The 24,230-nt window shown below is 39.9% G+C and overlaps 1 protein-coding gene across 2 annotated transcripts in view; it reads left to right on the forward strand.

Moving 5' to 3' along the window:
* The first annotated feature begins 1,995 nt into the window (after window positions 1-1,995).
* Window positions 1,996-24,230, forward strand: part of atp2b2 (ATPase plasma membrane Ca2+ transporting 2) — a 328,585-nt gene continuing 306,350 nt past the window's right edge. The window contains exon 1 of one of the 2 annotated variants that reach the window (XM_069937267.1): window positions 1,996-2,476. In XM_069937267.1, coding sequence (XP_069793368.1) covers window positions 2,272-2,476 — 205 coding nt within the window. In that variant the 5' untranslated portion in view covers window positions 1,996-2,271. The remainder of the gene's footprint in view (window positions 2,477-24,230) is intronic. The other variant, XM_069937268.1, reaches the window with a different exon arrangement.

A 24,230-nucleotide genomic window follows, 5' to 3' on the forward strand; every position in this document is an offset into this window, starting at 1 on the left:
TCCTTCCATGTCATTAAAAACTCTGTGATTCATTCTGTGATCATGATTGCCACAAGCCAAAGTAGAATCTGAAGTGGAAGTCATATGCTGGTCATTGAATTAACTAGAACAGGCAGAGAATATTGAAAGATGGAGATCAAATGAGAACACAAAATGATGGACTGAGTTCCAGAAAAATCAACAAGCAAGTGATTGCATGCTGCGTACTGGTATTTTAGTGTGCCTTTCTATTGAAGGGTGTCTTGCCATATGGATCTTGTCCTTCAATAGCAACTAATTATTACTTTTGCCAACCCTCTCCATCCTATTTCACATCTCTCATCAAAATTTCTGGAGGATAGGGATTTTTCTGGAGAAACAACATGTAAATAAAGATCTATTCTAATGAAAATGAATGTTATTTGACTGGGTATTTTATATGACACCTTGGAATGTCCCAAAGTACTTTATGATGCTGGAGACCTGTGGGAGGGCTGTGGAACAGCTTGCAAAAGTCTTTATTAAATGACCTTTCTCAGAATTGACAGAATGTTCAGTAGTTTTCACCAGATTGGTGATTAGACCATGGATAGGGCTCCTGAAACATTGAAGCTAGCAGTTAAAGCATGAGGCATGAACCTGGTCTCTGTGGTACCATCTGGTACTGCTGTGAGTTTGAAGCTGTCACCTGCCTGTCCCTACATCCTTTAGGTGACCTTCTCGAATACATGACATGATGACATAAATAATGTAAAATGTAACATTCTTCATGTCCAAATTCTATTACAATTATATATTTTCTGTAAGCTGTAGTGATATCTCAGCTAAGGAAAATGTGCTTTGAAAGATGTGACCATGTTAAAAAGTGTTGTATTTCATCAATCTGAAAGGGTATTTAAATCAGAAGTCGATTTGGTGCTGAATTCATCCCATGGCAACTTTATTTGTGGTGTATTTCAATTAATGGGAGGTACTGAAGCATCCTGATGAACATTAAATTAGCAGCCTTATTGAATAGCTCCATTAAGTAAAGCCTGCATGCTGAATCTCATGCATTTGGAATCAATTAGAATCTGGGAAACTATTTCTGCTATGATATTAATATCCTCTTTCATCGTTTTCCTCTAATAATTCTGCATGCATATAAAAATTTAAATGGGAAAATGAAATAAAATTATCCCAATGTGAATACGTAAAGCCAATATTGTCACTGTTCAGCTGGCACAAACTGTCACAATTTCTGAGAATAACAAACATGAATTCATTTTAATTCATTGGTGCAGATCCTGTTGCCTTGCTCTCGGGCTTAAATTCATATCCCAAAGGAGAAGTTATTTCCAAGAATAGCCTTTGACTGTTTCAGCCATCAGTGCACCATGCATAATTAAAGAGAGCAACCCCTGCCACCTTGCACTATGTAATAGTCAATGGAATGAGAAGAGGGTTGAATACCAAAGAGCAGCAGGGAGCAGAGGTGAGAATATCGTGAGGCTTTGAAAATTTCATGCACCTAAATTGGGCAGTTATTTTGTGAAGAATAAATTATTTCTGCAAAATCATCCTTGTATTAGACCAAGACGGGTAATAGTTATGAATTAATTTTGAAAGTCTAACTTTAACCCGTTTTTTTCTCCCTATGAAGATTTGCTGTATCACTTGAACAAACAGCATATACCAGAGCTGCGTCTGAGATCCTGGCATCAAGGCTTACTGTTTAATATTCATGACCCATCTCATTTGGCTGGTGCACTCAGTTCTGATCAAAGTGAAGAATGCCGCTGCAGGAAAGCTCTGCTCCTGTGACAGACATCAGTGTCTTGTCAGTCAGGGCTGCTCAAGCAACAAACTGCATTTCGCTACAGCACTTTCAGCCCTTTATAAAATTGAGCTGCAACCATCTAATTTTGCAGGGGTTATCAGTACTGTATTGAAGAATGTTAGCTAATTCTTTCTTCTGCCTTTCTTCTTTCTGAAGGTTCATTCAATCAACTGGTCATGTAGAATCCTGTAACTTGGGACAACCACGATGGGAAACTCTATATGGAGTGGAGCTGGTCTTCAACCTTGCCTGCAGCAATCTATTTGACTATTAATTGGTTTCTGTTTCTTGTCTTTGATGAAATTAAAGTGCGGCTAATCTACGCTAGAAATCTACAGTGCGAAAAGAAGAGAAAAACACTGGATATTTTGTTTGTCTTGACTGAACCAAACCTTGGTTTCAGTCAGAAGTATCAGCACTGATATATCTGCCACAAATATTTTTATAAAGCTGCAAGCAATACTGTGCACACAATGGGTGACATGACGAACAGTGCAGTGGATTTCTATCCAAAGAACCAAAGAAGCGAATCCAACCATGCAGGTGAATTTGGGTGTTCTCTCAATGAACTTCGCTCTCTTATGGAGGTACGAGGATCAGAAGCAGTGCAAAAGATACAAGATACCTATGGTGATATTAATGGATTCTGTAGACGTTTGAAAACTTCACCAACAGAAGGTAAGGCCATTATCTAATGAATATGACCACACAAATACATCAAAGCGATGTATTTGATGAAAATATTCATGATCATATTTGTTAATAGTGGTGAATGCATTCATTTAGTGTGCTCAGTGACAGATAGCCACTTTCAGGTGGCCACAATACCTGACTGTAAAGCCACCTCCAATTGTACTCCAATGCAGCTGTCGGGTGGCCACCTGAAAGTGGAGAACCTGGCCAGGGGGAGCACTTAACCTAACCCTTTTCCTGTAGGTATAATCTCCAGCTCCAAGAATCCCCCATTGCACCTGAAAGCAGGAGTGGGACTACGGCCACAGTCCACGGGAGCCGGCGTTCACTCGGACGTGGCTCTCCTTCACGTTCAGGTGACAGAAAGGCATCTTCTCCACTACCACCTGAACGTCCCAGCTGCACTCCCCCAGCCGCGTCTGCCGGCGCATTATCTGCGTCTGAGCACCTGAAAGTGGCTAGAGTCTGCAGAATGTCACATTCTCCTTGGAAACAACAGTTCATTCTATTTGCTCATTCCTTTTCAGGATTTGGTCATTTGGCACAATGTGTTGCGCCACTTTGGTCTCTTGTGGATTATAGATATGACGTTGTGTGGCTACTTTTGGCTACTTTCCTTACATGCATGCGTCCTTAATGGCTGCTTGTATAAAATCAGACTTCATTGAGCTGACGGTAAAAGAAACATGAGAAGATAGTGATCACAACATGATGGAATTCACTCTGTAGTTAAAATCAGGTGTGTCCGTGATTGTAAAACTATGCAGGTATGAGAGTGGAGCTGACCAAAGTTGATTGGAAGGGACCTTAGCAGGGAAGGTGGTAGAGCCACTATGGCAGGAGTTTCTGGGATAATTTGAAAGTTGTAGGATTGTTTCATCCCAAAGAAGAAGCAGCAGTCTAAAGGAAGGGTGAGGCAAATGCCGCTAACAAGAGAAGTCAAAGATAGCATAAAAGCATAAGAAAGGGCTTACAGTGTTGGAAAAAAATAATGGGAAGCTGAAGAATTGGGCATCTTTTAACAGGCAATAGAAGGCCACCAAAAAAAAAAGCAATAATGGGAGAAAAGATGAGCTAGCCAATAACTTGAAAGAGGACACCAAAACATTTTTCAGAAGTATAAAAAGTAAAAGAGAGGCAAGAGTGGATGTTGGGCTGCTGGAGAAGTGGTAATGGGGAACAAAGAGATGGCAGAAAGAACTGAAAAGACATTTTCCATCAGTCTTGCCACAAATTTGAGAGTCGGGGGAGAAGTGAGTGTAGTCACTATTACTAAGGAAAAGCTGCTTGGGAGGCTGAAGGTGATAAGTCACCAGGACCAGATGGACTACACTTCAAGGTTTTGAAAGACGTACCTGAAGAGACTGTAAATGCATTAGAATTGATCTTTCAGGAATCACTAGATTTCGATATGGATCTAGAGGACTGGAAAATTACAAATGTTGCTCCATTCTTGAAGAAGGGAGAGAGGCAAAAGACAGGAAATGATTAGCCAGTTAGGCTAATTTCGGTGGTTGGACTAGATTTTAGAATCTATTATTAAGGATGAGGTTTCAGAGAACTTTAAAACACAAGACTAAATAGACCGAAGTTGGCATGATTTCATTCATGGGAGATTTTGCCTGACAAATCTGTTGGAATTCTTTGAGTAAGTAACGAGTAAGACTGACAAAGAAGGGTCAGTGGATGTTTTTTATATGGATTGTCAAAGTGCTACACATAAGGCTGCTCAATAGGATAGGAGCGCACAGTATTCTGAGAAAGGTGCTCGCATGGACAGGAGATTGATGACCAACAGAAGGCAAAGAGTGGGAACAAATGTTTTTTTTCTGGCTGGCTGCCAGTGACTAGTGATGTTCCACAAGGGTCAGTGTTGGATCCACTATTCAATCGATATGCAAATGATTTAGGTAATGGAATTGATGGCCTTGTAGCTAAGTTTGTGGATGATACAAATATAGGTGGAGGGGAAGATAATATTGAGAAACCAGAGAGTGTGCCAAGTGACTTGGATAGGTTGGGAGAATGGACAAAGAGATGGAGATAAGTGTATGGTCATGCACTTTGGTGGAAAGAATAATGAAGTAGACTCTTTTCTAAATGGAGAGGAAATGGAGGTCCAACGGGACTTTGGAGTCCTTATGCAGGATTCCCTTAAGGTTAACTTGCAGGTTAAGTCAGTAGTCAGGAAGGCAAATTGAACTATTAGCATTCATTTTCAGATGACTAGAATATAAAGAAAAGATATGATGCTGAGGCTTTATAAGGTATTGGTCAGACCACATTTGGAGCATTGTGACCACTTTTGGACCCCAAATCTCAGGAAGGAGAGGATTCAGAGGAGGTTTACTATAATGATCCCAGAGATGAGAAAAATTCATCAATTCAACATAGTGCACAAACATGCCGGTTATGTCCCAGTCCCAATGCCAGAGTGGTTCCAGCTGTGTGGGGGATTATGGGTAAGGAAGACAGCCATTGCTCCCACATTGAGCCAGCTGCCACTGCGTGTGAAATCCAGGCTCAGAGCCAAGAGTCACCTTTTCACTGAAGGTAAGAGAGAGCATCCACAGGGACAGTGGTCTGAGCCAGTTTTATTTGGGTTTTACGTTAAAATTTAAAAAAACATGCTAGTGATATTATGGTCTTTTATAGTCTTTATTTATCTAAATTCAGTTAACACCCCGCGTCCTCTGTTTTGTGCAATTTTGCGTGATTTTGAAACATCGCATTTGCTTAAAGGGACCACCATTTTAAAATGATTCAGAAATCTGGAAGATTCGCCCGGTCCCGACAATCTGGAGAAAAGGTTAGGCACCTGCACTTCATGAGACTCTTGCAAATTTCTACAGTACTGTGGAGAGCATTCTGATTGGTTGCATCACTGTCTGGTGTGGAGATGCCAATGCACAGGACAAAATAAAACTTCGAAGAGTTGTGAAATTGGCCAGCACCATCAAGGACAGCTACAAGAGGCGGAAACTTAAGGAAGTAATTTTTAATCCTCAAGGACCCTCACCACTCAGGCCATGCCCTATCCACACTACTGTCGTCAAGAAAGAGATACAGGAGCCTGAAGATGAGCACCCAGCGGCACAACCACAGCTTTTTCCCCTCTGCCATCAGAATTATGAATGGACAATGAACCACAGACACTATCTCATTTTCTCTTATTTTTGCACTAATTTGTTTATTTTAAAATTTAATTTTATAGCAATATTTGCACCGTAATGCTGCCACAAAACAATGAATTTTGTGACATATTCATGACAATAATTCTGATTTTGATTAATATTTGAGGGTTGTTTCATGGCTCTGGGCCTGGACTCACTTGAGTTTAGAATGATGGGGGTGGAAGTGGTGAGATCTCATTGAAATGTACTGAATATTGAAAGGGCTATGTGGACTGGATGTGGAGTAGATGCTTCCCGTGTTTAGAGAGCCTAGGAGCAGAGGGCACAGCTTCAGAATAAAAAGATATCCCTTCAGAACAGTGATAAGGAAAATTTCCTTAGCTAGAGGGTGGTGAACCTTTGGAATTCACTATGGATGGTTGTGGAGGCCAATTCATTGGGTATTTTTGAAGCAGATGTTGATCTGTCTTGATTGGTAACGTTGATTGGTAAGTTGTGAGAGAAGGCAGGAAATAGGGTTTGAAAGAAAAAAAATGCACCATCCATTATTTGAATGGTGGAGCAGACTCAAGGGATGAATGGCCTAATTCTACTCCTAAGTTTTATGGTCTTATTTATTGATATTCATCTGACAAAGAAGAATACCTATGGTAGGACAGAATGTGTTTATGATCTGTCATTTTGTGCTGTTCAAAAGTTTTACCATTGTAAAATCCCAAATATTAAAGACAATCCCAACCTATAGATGAACTGATCAAAAGGGCCCCACCATGATGTAAAATTAAACTAATTCCATTAGCCTAAAAATGCCTGTTCAAGAGTCGGCCTGAGTATCTCTTAAATATTGCTTCTACTAAGGCAGCATACTCCATCTACTTCCTATTATTTGTGGTTTTAGAAAGAAATTTGCCTTACAACTTTCTTTTAAACTTTCCCTCTTTCCCTATGACCTCCAGTATTTGAGATTTCCACCTGGGATAAAGACTATGTACCCTCTCATAATTTTATATCCTTTTCTTAGGTTGCCCACTGGCTTCTGATGCTCCAGAGAAAATAATCCTGCAAATTACTGAGAAAGTGCATTACTTATTTATGTTGGATGTAGTTACAACCAAAAGAATTAAAGCATTTGTTTTCAAATTTGATTGCACACAATAAAAATTTCTGCGGAGGTCATCCACTGGAACTGTTAAACTGTTTTTCTCTCTCCACAGATGCTGCCTGACCAGGTGTGTATTTCCACCTTCTGTTTCTTTTTCAGCATTTTGTCTCTGGATTGTATTTATGCTCTGCTGACTTCTCACTATCTTCTAGCCGATGCACAATTCCATTCACCAAAATGTCAACTTTATGCCAATTTACTGTTTGTGCTTTCACATAACACATGTATTCTTTAGCATACATTGCCTTATAATAAGAAAGACAAATTCCCACCCCCCCCCCCCAATTTGAATTCTACAATTGCCTGTTTTCCTTCTATCATGCCCCAACTTTACATTAATTTAACTTCAGGCACTTTTGTGCTCCTGGTCTCTTTCCTCACTGTTGGCAACCATGACTTAATTGCTTTGGATCATTCTTCTAGAACAGGATGGGCAACATATTATTTAAAACTCACATTCCACTTTAAGCATTCCCTATGCCATGAGTATTCTATGATTGGTAAGGGATTGCTTAAGGCGCTATGTGAGTGGAAAGGTTTGTACCTAATGGATTAGTTCTGTGCACAGTTTCATAACTCCAAAGGAAATGGGCCAGTGACAATTTTCCTCAAGCAGAATATTTCAGTAACAATTGGGTCTAGAGCAGTGGTGCTCAACCTTCTCTTTCCACTCACATCCCACCTTAAGCCATCCCTCACCCAATCAGAGAATGTGAGTTTTTTTTAAAAAAAACAGTTGTTTGAGAATTTCTTCCAAAACCTCTTATTTACCTTCCTTGTGTCAACACCCCTTGTTTACTTTCACCACCAGAATTTGCAACCATTTCACCTTTTCATGAGCTTTGTAATTACTTTTCTTGTTTCACCAAGAGAACTGTTAAATGTTAAAAATTCTGAATGAATATGGTTTAATAGGTTTGCTCTCCTTAGCATATGACATGCATTGAGATTCAGCGATCAAATCCATGTCAATTCTTGGGTTCTCTATAATTTATGAGTGAACATGAGTTATATGTTCCCCATATTGTCTTCCTTTTCTCTCTGAAAGCCTTTGCTTCTCATGACCAAGACTGAAGAATCACAAACCATTACATTAAAGCCACACTAGGGGCAGCTCATATTCAAGCTGATCTATTCATCATTTGACCGCAAGTTTGGACTTGTTGTTGCATTGTTGATAATCCTTGTTTACAGTTTACACTCACAATGAAACATGTGCCCTTTTCAGTAGAGGATCCTGGATAACCATAGAGAAGAAGGAATCCAGTATGGGACTGGTGGTGCAGTGGTTAAGTTTCTGGATGAGTCATCCAGAAGCCTGGACTAATAGTTCAGAGAACCCGAGTTCAAATCTCACAATGGCAGCTGGGGAATGTAAATTCAATTAATGAGTCTTGGTAAATGGTGACCATGAAACTATCAAATTATCATTAAAAATCCATCTGGTACATGGATGTCCTTTAGCTGCTTTTACCAATTCTGGCTTCTCTGCCTCTCCAGGCTCACAGCAATGTGACTGACGTTTAATTGAAGCAGCCCAGCAAGCCATTCAGTTGTTTCCGACACTGCTGTGTTCAAACAGAAAAAAGAATTTGATCACAAAGAGCTCCTGTCCCAGACCAAGGCATTGAATTCACTAGTGTCTTCAATAGCAGATCAGCCCCAATGTTTAGTGAAGGGGCGAAAAATACATGTTGCAATTGTCAGAATAAAAACAGAAAAATGTACAGGATTTCATCAGTCGAGTAAACATTTGTGGAGAGTAAAAAACAGAATTAGTATTATAGGTTGAACACCCTTCATCAGAACATTAATGGTTTTTCTCTCTACAGATGCTACCTGATCCGTATACAAACTGTGGCAAAGGTGGTATGCTTCGGATCTTGGGCAGTTTACGCTTCCACATTTTGTTCTTCCGTCTCTCTGATACAAGTTCATCTTGGTCTCTAATGTCCACAAGAATTTAAATACTTCTTGGCAAACTGTAAAATGGCCATCCTTTCTCTGGTTAACTAGCAGTTTGCATCTTTCAGTGTAGCCTCTATTTCTTTTCATGATGTCTTCTGAGGACTGTAGTCATTGACATATCCACAACTGCCTCCTGAAGGGGGGTTTCTGATCTGTCAGACATACCTTTGTGGATTTTTCTTCATTAAGATGAGAATTCTTATGTCATCAGCAATGATGACTGAATTTACCAGCATGCTCCTTCTTCCTAATAATGTTCCAAATTGTTGATTTTTGTTATCTGAAAGTTTGGGTGATGTCTCTTACTGCTTCACTCGTGATTTTCAGCCTTATAATGGCTTCTCTGACTTTCATTGGTACAACTCTGGTCTTCATATTGTGAAATGGCAACTACAGAATCCAAAAGTTTTGAAGCAAGCCTAACATTGTTACACCTGCACCAATAAAGCATTTAAACATAAAACACAAAATTCTGGAGAAGCTCAGCCAGTCAAAGAGTAGCAAAGGTAAAAATACATAACCGACATCTCGGGCTTGAGCCCTTCATCAAGGTATGAGAAAATGCCGGCAGGTGACTGAACAAAAGGATGGGGAGAGGGAAGGCAGGAGATGATAGATGGAGAAGGGAGGGAGGGGATAGCAGCAATGAGGGGGAGGAGGAATGACTGGGTGGGAAAATGAACTGGAAAGTCAGGAGGGGAGAGGAAAGAAAATAGAAGCAGGTTTAGAAGAAAGCAGAAAAGTCAATGTTAATGCCATCTGGAGTGCCCAGATGGAAAGTAAGGTGTTGTTTCTCCAGTGTGCGGGTGGTCTGGGTGGGATAGTACATAAGACCATGGACAGACATGCGAGTCTAAGAGTGTTATTCAGAGTTGAAATGGTTGACCACTGGGAGGTCGCTGGAGCAGAGGCGCTGAATGAAGTGATCTCCCAGTCTGTGACCAGACTCTCCCATGTAGAGAAGGCCACAAAGGATGCACCAGATGCAGTAAATAAGTCCTCTGGATGTGCAAATGAAGTGTTGCTTCACATGAAAGGACTGTTTGGTGAGGGAGGAGGTGTGGGCATAAGTTTTGCACCTCCTTTGGGCAAGGGGAAGGTGTTGGGTGGTGGGGAGAGATGAGTGCACGAGGGAATCATGGAGGGAGCTGTCCCTGCGGAAGGCTGATGAGAAAAGAAGGAAAAATGTGTTTGGTGGTGGTATTCTGTAGGAAGTGTGGGAAATTCCAGCAGATGATGTGTTGGATGCGGAGGCTGGTGGGGTGGGGGGGAATTCTATGTTTGTTGCATCTGGAGGCAAAGGAGGCTAGAGCAGATAAGTAGGAAATGGAGGAGATGCAGGTGGGGGCTGAGTTGATGGTGGTGGAGGGGAAGCCACATTTGTGGAAGAAGGCAGACCTTTTGGAAGATCTGGATTGGAAGATCTCATCTTGGGAACAGATGCAGTGGAGGTGGAGAAATTGAGAGAAGATGATGGAATCCTTGCAGGGGACAAGGGTGTGAGGAAGCATAGTCCAGGTAGTTGTGAGAGTTAGAGGGATTATAATATATGTTGGTGGAAAGCTTGTCTCCCAAGATGGAGACTGAGAGATCCAGGAAGCAGAGAGTGTTACCGGAGATGGACTAGGTGAGTTTGAGATCAGGGTGGAAGTTGGCTGCGAAGTAGATGAAGTTGATAAGCTCACTGCGGGTGCATGAGGCAGTCCAGACGTAGTCATCAATATATCTGATGTAGAATTTCCTCTGTAGGCTTGTAGCATGGATTGCTCCATAAAGGCCACAAACAGATAGGTGTAGCTGGGACCTATGGCTACTCCTTTGATTTGGAGGCAGTGAGATGAGTTAAACTCAATCAAACATACCCGAGTAATCACAAACATCCGTGAAGCTAAATGTCCCAAACATTGTGCTACCCTGACATGAGGGGACTAGGTATAAAAAGAGCTAAAATTTCTATATGCTCAAACAAAATGTGTTCAAATAACCTTGAATAAATTCTGGAATGTTCACTTTAATTCCATGTGAATAATTTGATTACAAATTTAAAACTGTGGAGCACAGGGACAACTAAAGGAAAAAAGTGTCTGTCTCAAACATTATAGATTGATACTGAAGGCAAGAAAAGGTTTGGTTATGTCAGTAACGATTTAGCAATTTACAAATAAGGTGTCTCATTCCTTTAGATTTTAATTACTATTTGAAATTTTATGTTAAATATGTATATAATTTGACATTTCATTTGCGCCTCTTGGTTTAGACTTGGTGTACTTCAATGAGTCTTGGATCAGTTTGGTGTAGAGGGTATGCTGTCATCTTTGCTGCATGGCTGCCATCTGAAATATCCTCCCTGTTGCTCATTTTTATTCAGATTTTAATTACTCGGGCCTATAATGTATTACGATAAATAAGTTCACTACAGGCTAGAAAGTTAAACAAAATATTATGGACATTGAAGGTGTGTATTACAGTCAGATGAAGAGGTCAGTAACAGCTTACCAGCCTGTCACAAACAAAAGTTATGGCCTCATCGTAGCTGTTGAGCACGAATGGGCTCCGATTCATTCTGAGGACATCAGGAAATGTTTCATTTAACCCTGCCAGTTCAAGGGTGAGATCGTTACCGAGTTTTCTTTCCCCGTCTAATCAAAACTCTGAACAGTTAAGCAGTACTCTCTTGAGGAGGAAAGCAGAAGAAAACAGACCAAGAGATCTGAGTCTGAAAATAACTTAATACATTCTACTTTACTGAAAATAAATTATTTTACTTCTAATTTGGAGTTGGTTTATTCCCAAAAATTAAGAAGAAAAATTCAACAATACTGAATTTATAATATTGACAGTGGGCGAATGTTGATGCAGTGAAAGGCATAGCTCAATTTGGAATCATTGTGCAACAGCAAAGATGTTTTTCAGATAAAATTTGAAATGGGATCCCATTGACCGATTCTAGATAGACACAAGTGATCCTTTGGTCTAACTTGAAGTGCAGGAGAGCAATATTCTGTGTCCCCTCATCACATTGAGGTTCATGGAAGCTTGGTGAATGAAAATTGTTCGCTACATGACAAAAGATGGTATTTCAAAATTAATCAGGCGCAATCCTTGTTTGGAATTATTTATTTTTCTCTATTAAAGAGAAAGTGGAGAAATAGTAGTGCAATGAAAATCAATTTGACCACTTTTCTCTTAAATCAGCAACTATTGAAAAATTAATTTTAATGACTGTAATTTTAGATTTGCTTTAAATGTTGTAATTACAATATATTTGAGCTAATATTTCAGTGGAATAATTAATGAGCATCACCCATGGGGATATCTGTCACATCCACTTCATAATAAGCATAATGCACATTGATGAATATTAGCCCTGGAAGATAACCTGAACCTAGAACAGTGCAGCTCAGGAACAGGCCCTTCAGCCTGTATTTGCTGCTTGTACCTGATACCTTTTCATCTATTGTCTGTACATTCATGTGCCCACCTACAGGCCTCTTGAAAGCTATGATTGTATCTGTTGCCAGCACTTCCAATGGCATCCTTTTCCAGACATCTACCATTTTCTGTGTGTGTAAAAAAAAATCTTGCCCCATGCATCTCACTTAAGCTTTAGGTCTCTCAATTTAAATGCATATACTCTAGCGTGTGACATTTTTAGCGAGGAAAAAAGATTCTGACCGTCTACCCGATGAGGCAATTGGATATTTAAATAATTTGGGAGAGTTGGCCATTTAGCAATTGGACATTTTTTGGGTGGGAACTTATCAATCCTCCTAATTTCAATGATAGGTTTATTTGCATGTGGTGTAACAGAGATGTAGATAGGCTAACAAGAAACTGGGGTCAACGCTAACCTGCATGCACATATCTTTAGTTTAAGACTTTTTTTCATAATGTTTAAATAATGATTTCTCAGCAACGCAGCATCTGTCCTTTGGGTCCCAATAGTTCCATTTTCACAGCTTTTGATTATTTATGCCTTGTGCTGCTCTGAAATCTGCCATGAGTACACTCAGATTCTAATGGTAAAACTTACAACTTTTCTATGGCAGCACACAAGAGTCTGAAAGGAAAATTGAAAACAAAAGGCACTAGTGATCACAGCACTGAATGATTCCAAAGATGTTAATTTAAAATATCAATCAATCTGTTTCTTTGTGTTTATTTCAATTGTGCAATTAGTAACTTTCCATGTTTCTATACTTGTTGCAAAACTATGTCACTTGGGTTTATGATCATTTGTCTTTTCCACTGGCAAATTCCCCATTCTTTTTGATCATAAACTTTGCTGGAATAAAGGTGTGATCTGAGGTACAGTTAAAAATACATTTTACTGTTGGATGAATTGGATTCCAAAAATCTTGCAATTTCTTCCACAACTGTTAAATAGACAAAGGTAACTTAACACTTCATAACACAGCTATTTTACAAAAGGGATGTCTCAAATAGTTTATTAAACTCACTGAATAAGTGGACCTTCATACTGATTCGTGTAGATTTCAGTGGTAAAAAGAAATTCAGTGTTGTGTTCCAATCTATTTTGGACAAGAATTCAGAGGGAAATCCAGTTCTACGTCCCTGGAGGAATGCAAGATCTGAATTAAAACATGCTGAGTTTTGTTGTTCCAACTCGCATCAAAATCAAGTGAGCAACAGACTTCTTGGTCTTTTTTTTGAAGCTGGTTAGAAAAAGTGTTCCATTCGAACATTGCGAGCTCCTGCCTTATTAATGAATGTAATGTAATTAGAAGCTTTATTTTAACTCTGAACTTAAGAACATGAGAAATCGAAGTAAGTGTATGCCATTCCGTAAGGTTGCGACTGATTTTCCACATCAGTGTCACTTTCCAAAACGTTGATTGGTTTTTCTTGCCACAGGTACTGCTCGACTGACAGTCCTACTATTTCTGTTGTTTCACATTCCATCAGCTGCAGTTTTATTTGTTTTCCAATACTTCTGATCAAATAAATTATCAAACAGGTATCATGCATTCCTTCGACTATAAAGGACTACTTGGCCTTTGCTAAGAAAAGATTCAGTGGGTGGCAGTCAATATTAGGGAAGTTGAAATCACCCTTAACTACAACCGTGTATTTCCTGCACAATTCCTAAATCTGCCTGCTTATCTACTCCTTGGAATCCCGAGGGCTCTTTGGGGTCTTATAGACTACTCTGAGCACACTGATAGGGTCCTGACTTCCACCCACACCGACTTAGTAGACACTCCCTTTGCAGCATCAGCTGATCAGTAATGCTACTCCCTCCCCTCCCCCCTTTTCTACCTCCCATCTCTTCTTTTTAAAAACACCTAAACCCCAGTATCTGCATCAGCCAAGCTTGCCCAAGTTTCAGTAACTGCCACAACATTGTAGTTCCACATACTGATCCATGCTCTAAGTTCTTCCCCTAATACTCCTAGCATTGAAATAGACACATTTCAAACCCTCTAACTTAGTGGTTCTCAACCTTTTTCTTTCCACTCACATACCACTTTAACCAATCCCTATGCCATCGGTGCTCTGTGATTGGTAAGGGATTCCTTAAGGTGATATGTGAATGGGAACGAAAGGTTAAGAATCACTGCTCTAGACCCAATTGTTACTGAAATAATTTGCTTGAGAAAAATTGTCATTGCCCCACTTCCTTTGGAGTTATGAAATTGTCCACATAACAAGTCAATTAGGTACGATTAAAACAGTGGTTTTCAAACTTTTTCTTTCCACTCACCTTAAGCAATCATTTACTAACCACAGAGCACCTATGGCATAGGGAATACTTAAAATGATATGTGAGTGGAAAGAAAAAGATTGAGATCCATTGCTCTTTTAGGTTTTGACCCCTACCTGTCCTTCACCAACTCAGAGCACATAGCATCATGCTTTGTCCTTCTACCCTAATCACTGCACTCACATTTTGATTCTCTTAAACCCTCCCCAACAGTTCTAGTAAACCTGCCCACCAGGATATTGGTTCCCATCCAGTTCAGATCCAGCCATACATTTTGTACAGGTCAGACCTTCCCCAGAAGAGATTCCAATGATCCAGAAATCTGAACCCCTGCCCCCTGCTCCAACTCTTCTGCCATATCTTCCAGTTTCTACCCTCTCTGGCATGTGGCACAGGCAGCAATCCTGATATTACCACCCTCGAATTCCTGCTTTTTAACTTCTTCCCTAACTCCCTATATTTCCCTCTTCAGGATCTCATCTCTATTCCTATCTATGTCATTGGTCCTCACGTGGACCACCACATCTGGAAGCTCACCCTCCCCCTCCAGAATGGCATGACTGAATCAGAGACATCCCTGACCCTGGAACTTGGGAGGCAAAATACCATCCAGGATCCTCAATCTCGTTTACCAAACCTCCTATCTGCTCTCCTAACAAAGGAGCCCCAAATTACCATAGCTCTCCTCTTCTCACCCCTTCCCTTCTGAGCTGGGAGGCCAGCCTCTGTACCAGAAATGTGACCACTTCAACTTGTTCCTGATAGATTGAACACCCCAACAGTATCTAAAACATTAGATTTATTGTTGAGGGGAACACTCACAGGGGTGCTCTGCACAGTCTGCCTCTCCTTCCCTCTCCTGTCACCTGCCTTTTAAGGGTAATTGGCTCCCTGAAGCACCTCTCTATAACTATCTCTGCCTCCCACATATTCCAGGGTTCATCCAGCTCCAGTTTCCTTGCACAGTCTCTCAGGAGCTGCAGCTGGATGTACTTCAAGCAGGTATAATCATCAGGGACAATTCTGCTGTCCCAAATTTTCCACATCCTGCACTTGGAGAATTCCACTGGTCTAGCTTTTTTCATTAACCCTTCCTACCTTAAAATAAAAGGCCTTACCTTCTTGGAATCAATCTCAGCCTCTATTTGCTGAAGCTTCATGAGCCAAAGCCTCTTAATCCTACTCCTACACTGGCCGCTCCTCTTTAGCTTCCCCTCCTTTTATTTGTCCCTGCTAATTATCTCAAGTACTTAATCTCACAAATCACACTCTGTTTAACCTTTCAGTTGCCCTCCACGCTCTTTTTAAAATACACTAATCTCAGCTGGTACCTTGCACTCTCCATGCTCCTGAGTCCTTCACACCTCCTCTTGCCTGAGTTCCTAATCTGTGCTCTTTTTCAAACACACTCCCCTCAGCTCTCTAGTTAAGCAATTTTTTGTTTATTTATTTTGCCTACTCAAAACACTTTTAATTAACTTTGCATGAAATATATAACAATTGATTAACATATTTTGAACTCTAGCCATCAGAGATATTTGGAAGTAATTAAAAGACTTGATACCACGGTTGGAGGGTGGGGTCTGAAGATCTCTCCTTAGTAGGGAAATTAATATTGGGGTGGAAATTCACTATGAATGGTAGGGCCTGAGGGAGTTTTAAAGAACAAAGGGAGCGGTGGACAAGCTTAGAGATATTTGATGGACAGGGTAATGAAGAAGACATATTGGTAGTTTCTGATTGAACACCACCACTTTTGAACTTAATGTAAAATGCTATCACATCCTGGACATTCTTTCCAGGATGCGTCACTACAAGAAGATTGTTAACTATTCCTTTCTCTTGGGTCTTAAATAACCCAATTTTTGGATATTTCTTCAGCAGATTGATCCAAAAATCAATCTTGATAACTTTATAGGAATTCATTTTCTACCTGTTAATACTAACTTAATTTGCCCAGTACATATATAGATTAAAGCAAGCATTTTTACTGAATAATCCCAGTTTATATATACTTCTGTACAGCTATTTGGAGATGTTTAAAAGACTTCCAGTAATTTTTTCCATCCTTGCTGTTACTTCTCTGCCCAAACTGATTATGATTCTATGCCATGGCCAACTGAGCCAATGTCCTCTCTCTTGTCTCTGTACAGATGTCTTCATTCATTAACAGCACTTCCCATCCCCATTTCTTTTCTTCATGGCATTCCTACATACAAAATGCCCTGAAATATTAGTTTCCAGATTTTGTTGATCTGCAGCCATGCTTCTGAAATGGAAATTAGATCCGATCCATTTATGACCATTGATGCTGTAAACTCCTTCACTCTGCTCTGGATACAACATTCATTAAATAGATTGCCTTTGGAGTTGTAGTCACACTGCAAGGCCCACAAGTCCTCATTGACTGTCAAATGCTGATTTGTGTTACTCTCATCATGTTCTGCCCAGATTCTACCACTCGTACACACTGCAGAAATTTTACAGGGGCCAGTTAACGACATGCATGTTGAAGGAATAATAATAGCAAATTCTCTTCTCTGAACTATGTTTGGGGATTGGATTGTTTTTCAGAGTTCAATTGGGTAATCATGGTTACTGTTCGAGATGAACAGGTAGGATTGAACTCTTGTCTCTGAATCAATAATCCAGAACTATGTCCACTTTCTCTTTTCTTTGGCTTGGCTTCGCGGACGAAGATTTAGACCAGCAACTTCACCATTAAGTTCTCCTCTCCTATTTCACTGGTTAAACATGGTGCATTTTCTCTCTTGTCTTCAAGCAAAAAGCTTGCTCTTAAAATGATCAGCTTGTTTACTAAATAATTCTTGCAGTTTATGCTGGATATATATATTTTTTTCTCATCCTGAAATATCTCTTATTTAAAAGATATAGAGCAGATGAACAGAATCACTAACTATTTAGAATGTAATACTCCCAACAATCTCCCTTAATCTGCACAACTTATTTTCTTGTGGTCATTATAATGCTCCTCTCTGGTAGCTGGTTGCTGTTTAAGAAAGGACCTGTTTCCCTTCAATCTTTCTTTTGTATTGCTGCATAGAGCCAGATGCCTCTACTTGCCATCTTGTTTTCAGAAAAAGTCAACAAGTGTGCATTTATTTGGTAATGAGTATTTAATGGGGTAATTACATTGGGATAATCTGAAATCTTATTCACAGTGTACATTGTACAGAAGACCATTCTGTGAGGTTTACCTGCGTCAACCAGTTCTGAAGATGAAAGCAATTATATTTGAACAATCTAACTCATTCCTTTAGGACATCCCGAAGCAGTTTGCAGAGAACGATTTTTCACATGTATGCATTGTTCTTAATATCAAATTCTGCATCAATTTGCACTAAACCAGGTCCCAAAAATACAAATAAGACTGTGGTAAACCACTGTTTGTATATTTAACTGTCTGGGCTCGCCCATTGGCTGACCTGGGGCTCCTCCCACAGACTCCTGAATAAAGGTGACTGTTCCATAGCCCCCCTCCCCAGTTCAGGACAGTCAACCAGCATGGACCTGCCTCCATTCTATTGTGAATAAAAGCCAATTGGTTTTACATAACTTCCAGTCTTTTGGAGTTATTGATGATGCATTAAAGACAAGATGATGAGATTATCTATTTTTAGGAATAGAAGCAAAACAAAATGGAATTGCCAATGAACAAAAGAAGCCACTCACCTCATTGAGTCTCTGCTGTCAACAAGCAGACAATCTCCTCAGTCCAGTTTGTCCTGTTGTTCCCAATAGTTTGCAAGTAGTGAATTTCACAGGAAGATCATAACTGCTCTAAATGAAGTTTTTCCTTGCATTCTCCCTCAGCCCAAAAATTTAAATTGGTGTCCCTTGGTCCTGAAGCCATTTTTATTGAGGCAAATAGAGATAAACTTTCTTGATCTTTCTCATCTCGACGAAATTTCCTCTCAAATCTATTTGCTTTGAGAAAAATCTCAGTTGTGCCTGCCGAACACAGCTGAAATCCCTTATTCTTGGAACCATTATGCTAAACTTTGTGGCACCTTCTCTGGAATGTTTGTGTCCTTCCAAAACTCTATTGCTATCTAACCAGTAGTTACAAGGCCCTTTCATGCCAAGCCTCTGCCTGGAGGCCAGCTATAAGCACGGAGGGAAAAATATAAGCACCTTTCATGGAGCAGCCCTAAAAGGCTGCTCTTATGTCACATTCATGTTGAGCGGTGCCTTGTAGTGCTCTCTGGAGCAGATGGAGGCGGGGCGACTGGTGCCATGGCACTGCCAATTATAAATATACGGCAGAGCAATGGTTGTCTTCCCTACCCATAATCTCCCATACAGCTGGAATCGCTCTGTGTTTCCCAGAACAGGTTCATCTGCATGGGGGATTATAGGTAGGGAAGATGGCCATTGCTCTGCTGCGTTTTGAGCCAATGACGAGCGGCCCTGAAAGCCGAAGCGACCTGGTGAGGTTCTGGAGCAGCCGGTGGGGCTGCCACAGCCTGCATCAACCGTCCCCTGCCATGATGGTCCCCGCCGGCATCCCCTACCTTGATGGCTCCTGCCGGCCGCCTCTGCCTTGAGGGTGTCATGGAGGGAGAGGGGAGATAGGTCGCAGGGTGACGGTGTTATTACAATGTCATCAGCCTGCCCCAAGCCAGTGGTTTGCAATGGCATTATATTCATGTGAAGCAGCGGATCGCAGCGCTGCGCCGATGATCCTTCCCTGAGAGGGTTTGCAGTTGGCGCCTTGGAGCCAGCCATGACGCATTCATAGAGGTAAGTCTCCTGACGTAAGGGCAGAATCACCGCCTTTACAGTCAGGCTTTTTCACTGCATGAAAGGGCCTAGAGTTTCAATATCCCTGGTTTTGTGTTCTGCCTTCATATATGTACCCCAGGATTCCAAATGCTTTATTAATCACTTTGCTGCTAAAGTGTGCTACTTGATATACTTAACCATATAACCATATAACCACTTACAGCACAGAACAGGCCAGTTCGGCCCTACTAGTCCATGCTGTAGCGAATCCCCACCCTCCTAGTCCCACTGACCAGCACCCGATCCATACTCCTCTAGTCCCCTCCTATCCATGTAACGATCCAGTCTTTCCTTAAATGTAACCAATGATCCCGCCTCGACCACGTCTGCCGGAAGCTCATTCCACATCCCCACCACCCTCTGCGTAAAGAAATTTCCTCTCATGTTCCCCTTATAATTTTCCCCCTTCAATCTTAAACCATGTCCTCTAGTTTGAATTTCCCCCTTTTTTAATTGAAAAAGCCTATCCACATTTACTCTGTCTGTCCCTTTTAAAATCTTAAACACCTCTATCAAGTCCCCTCTCAATCTTCTATGCTCCAGAGAAAAAAAGCCCCAGTCTGCACAACCTTTCCCTGTAACTCAGACCCTGAAATCCTGTCAACATTCTCGTGAACTTTCTCTGCACTCTCTCTATTTTGTTTATATCTTTCCTATAATTTGGCGACCAAAACTGTACATAGTACTCCAAATTTGGCCTCAATTATATTTTATCTTCTATCTGTTTGCCCATTATGCCAGACTACCAATGCATTCTTGGAGTCCATTACCATTCCCCTCACAATGTATGAATAGTTAAAATTAAAATTTTGTCAATCAATATTCCAGTGCAGTATGTTCAGGAGCGAACAGAGGTTTGGTTTACATCTCTGTCATAGCAGCATTTATTTATAATGGCACCAGGTTGTGTGTTCAAGTGTTTGACTTTGGACTACTATCCACGGTCTTCTGACTCATTTTCAAGATTGGCGTGATTGAGACAAACCTGACACAATTGTTTGGAAACCAAGTTATGATAAAAATATTTTTTAAAAAACCAACTATTCTAAATGACAATAGGCAAGAAATAACAAATAATGCATTTGAGAGAGGTACTTCAATGTGTGCTCCTAAAAGGTAAGAAGGTTTAATGGGCACCTTTCAGGAACTAACATTGGTACCAGGGAACAAATTCACACTAAAAATGGTAAAGTGCAAAATACTGCATCACTGAAGGAAGCCATTAAACCAATGAAAGAACAGAGGAATTTTAGAAATCATATCGACAGGAGGTAGTGTGGCAGGTAATTAAGATGGTGAAGCAAGGTGCTGTGTTTATTGACCAAGACACAGTAATGCACAGCCTGGATAAAATATGGTTTAGGCCTTCTTGTACAGTACACAGGTTTGGCCACAGTTGCAAGGATCCTATATAGTCAAGATAATGTGAACTATTTTGTAACTATGTAAAAATGCACCCTTCTTACTGTAGTGCACCACTGAGGGGCATATGTCTATGAGTGCGTGTGAATAGTTTACTGAGATGGTGGAAGGCATCAGTAAGTAAAGTCTCTTCTGTTATTTGAATCTTGCGTATCTATGTTATTTAAGAAGCCTCCCAAGTAACACAGAGACATAACAGATGTGATTGCACAACAAAAGGCGTAAAGAAGATTTGTAACCAGTTTGGAATATTTGGAGAGTGGAACTGAGGAGGCTGAGAAGAGATTTGATTAACCTGCATAAAACTTTGAGAAGCTTAGGAACAGTCTTTTTCCCTTACAGAAAGGATCAATAATTCAGGGACATATTGTAGGAAATGAATTCCACTCCCTGAAAGCCAGAACCACTCATCACATTTAAGGAATATTTAAGCAAAGAGCATCATGAGTATTGCTGAGAACTGTGATTGTTTAATTCAACCATTCTCAACCTTTTTTTTAAGCTATGGCCCCCCTCCGACTCTACTCAAAATTTAGGGGCCCCCTTCTCCGTGAAGTATCAAGCTTTAGTTTCTTCCGTATTTCTCTCCTACCGACAACATAAAAAATCTCTAAACCTATTGTCTATTGTCTATTCTATGAAAAGAAAACTGGGATTTTCCTTAAATGTGCTGGGGCTCCCATGGGGGCTGTATGGCCCCCACTGAGAATGACTAGTTCAAATGACTCTATTTTGGCTAGCATGAACCCTGTAATTATCTGGTTCATGCTCAAGCAAACTCATTAAAAGTTATCTAATTAGTGCCACTTGCTAGATTTATCTCAGAGGCCTGCAAGTATTCCTTCAGTTGTAAAATTATCATTGAACCTGTTTTCATCAGTGCATTTCAGAACATAACTAATTGCTGAGTGAAAGCTTCCTCCCAATTTGCCAGTTGTTTTATATGTCTGTGTTTTCTGATTGTTGAACTCTTCTGGTGCAGTTTCTCAAAACCTTTATGTACCAATGAAATCACCCCTTCACTGTCTCTGCTTTCACTTAATTTAAAAAATTTAGAGATCGGCATGGTAACAGGCCATTCCGGCCCATGAACTTGTGCCACCCAATTACACCAATGGGATCAATGAATCTACTAACTTCTAGGTCTTTGTAATGTGGGAGGAAACCAGAGCACCCTGAGGAAGCCCATGTGGACATGTGGAGGATGACAAAATTCCTTACACACAGCAGTGGATTCAAATCTGGGTCATTTGAGCTATAATAGCATTATAGTAACCATGCCGACCTTATGGACCCAAAATGATTGTAAGTGAGACAAACTGTGAATTAAAAAAATCATGGTAATAAGTCATGCTCTGGGTTGAAATAATAATTCCTTTAAAGTTCGACTATACACCAGTGGTTCTCAAGCTTTTTCTTTCCACTCATATACCACTTTAAGTAATCCCTATGCCATTGGTGCTTTGTGATTAGTAAAAGATTGCTTAAGGTGGTATGTGAGTGGGAAGGAAAGGTTGAGAATCACTGCTCTAGACCCAATTGTAACTGAAATATTTTGCTTGAGAAAAATTGTCATTGGCCCATTTCCTGTGGAGTAATGAAACTGTGCACATAATGAGTCAATTAGGTACGATTAAACAGTGGTTTTCAAACTTTTGACCTCCTTCCCCAATGAAACTAAATAGAAAATATTGAGAAAATGTGGTGTGTTTTCCTTAATCAATTTGAGGACAAAAGAGCATCAGATCATTATTTCCCTTTAACATTTATTTTGAGCTCAGAATTAACTACTATCAGTTCTCTTCTAATTTTAACCATGAAATGGATGCCAGCAGAAGAGGAAGTACTTAATTATTAAGTGATGTGATGGGTTTTCTGTATTGGATGACGACTTATGTGGATCTATTCGATCATATTCTGTAACAGTGCAGGTACGAATGTGGACCAAGTGAAGAGTTGGATAGTGCAAAGTCAGTTTGAAAAGTGGCTTTGAGGTGGCAATTGTGTTTTCTTTTTCAGTGCATTTTCCAGGTTTGCAAGTGCACTGTTTTAAATTGCACAGAGTACTATTGTTACAAAACCATTTTCATTTTAATGTCAATAATTTTGACAGATTTAGTAAAAAGAAAATAGCTGACCTTAATTTAGGGGTGGGAGGGGGTGTAGATCATTTGTGTTACCAAATGTATTGCTTTTAAGTATCAAATGAAGACAATGTGATCTATTGATGGCATTTTGAGGATAATTTATGCTATTGCTTTCTGTGATTTTAATACATAATTAAAGATTGATCATTGGTGCTCTTTTAATTGTGTATAATTTGTTTATGGGTATAAATAAAATGTCCGTCTATAAACGTACACTATTAACACTGTACCAACTGTACCATAATAAGAGCTGCCAGTGCTCAATGTGCATCAATTTTATTTTTCATGCTTGCCATTTAAAAATATACCATAATTCAGTAAGGTGGCACTACAGCATGCAGTGATTATCCTGCAATATTTAGCTCTCAAGAAAAATTTATCAAATTGAGCAATCTGCAATCATTTAATTGAAGTGTTTTATCATCAGTGGTGTCTGGTTCTCCTGTTTGCAATTGAAAGTCACCATCTTTCTGAAGAAGGTACTCTCACTATGTTGTGGGGCAGGCAGTTCCAAGACCTATATTTCTGTCCAGGGAGAATAATGATATACTGTCTCTCTAAGTCAGGTTGCTTGTGCAATTGAGAGGGAACCCACAGGCCATGGTGTTCCCATGGCCTGCTGTTCTTTGAGTCTGGAAGATTTGTTTTCTCCTTTTATAACAATATCTGTTCTTTAAGATTTAATGGTACAGTTCCATCATCTCAAATAAGAAAGATGGTTTGGAACATAGATTTATTACAAATAATAAGATTATAGGCAAGTGATTTGTAATTCTACCATCTTAATTGACAGAGATCCAAATAAACTATTACATGTCCAGGAAACAAAAGTGTCGTGTTCTTCAGAGGCATCAGTAATTTTTTAAACATTGGATACATTTTAAGTATCGGGCTAGAGAGAAGATAACACATTATTACTACTATTGGAGGTACATATTAATATTTGCAGTAAATTGTTTGATGAGCTGTCATTAACATATTATCAATGTGATTTGAGCAAGCATTAGAAAAGGCATGCAGGCTAAAAGTGTAACTCTGGTGTTAGTAATTATTGTATTTCGCTTCCAGCCCTGAGACCTTGGAATTAAAACAATGAATAGTAAAGCACGACATAATTGCAAATCTTGTCCCTCGCTTACCAAATTGTTCATATTATGGAAATTTGTCTTATTAACAGTTTTGTCAACTAGCTGGGCTTTTGGTGCATGTTATTCAAAAGATTGATGAGATGTATGATCGTTACTTAGATTGCAGAAAGAACCTTAATAGGGAAATTAGAAAGGCGAAAAGAAGGTATGAGGTGTCCATAGCTAATAAGGTGAAAGTGAATCCTAAGGGTTTTTACAGATACGTGAATAGTAAAAGGAGGGTTAAG

Source organism: Narcine bancroftii, chromosome 5 (assembly GCF_036971445.1).
Source record: "Narcine bancroftii isolate sNarBan1 chromosome 5, sNarBan1.hap1, whole genome shotgun sequence".
In the NCBI taxonomy this organism is placed as follows: domain Eukaryota; kingdom Metazoa; phylum Chordata; class Chondrichthyes; order Torpediniformes; family Narcinidae; genus Narcine; species Narcine bancroftii.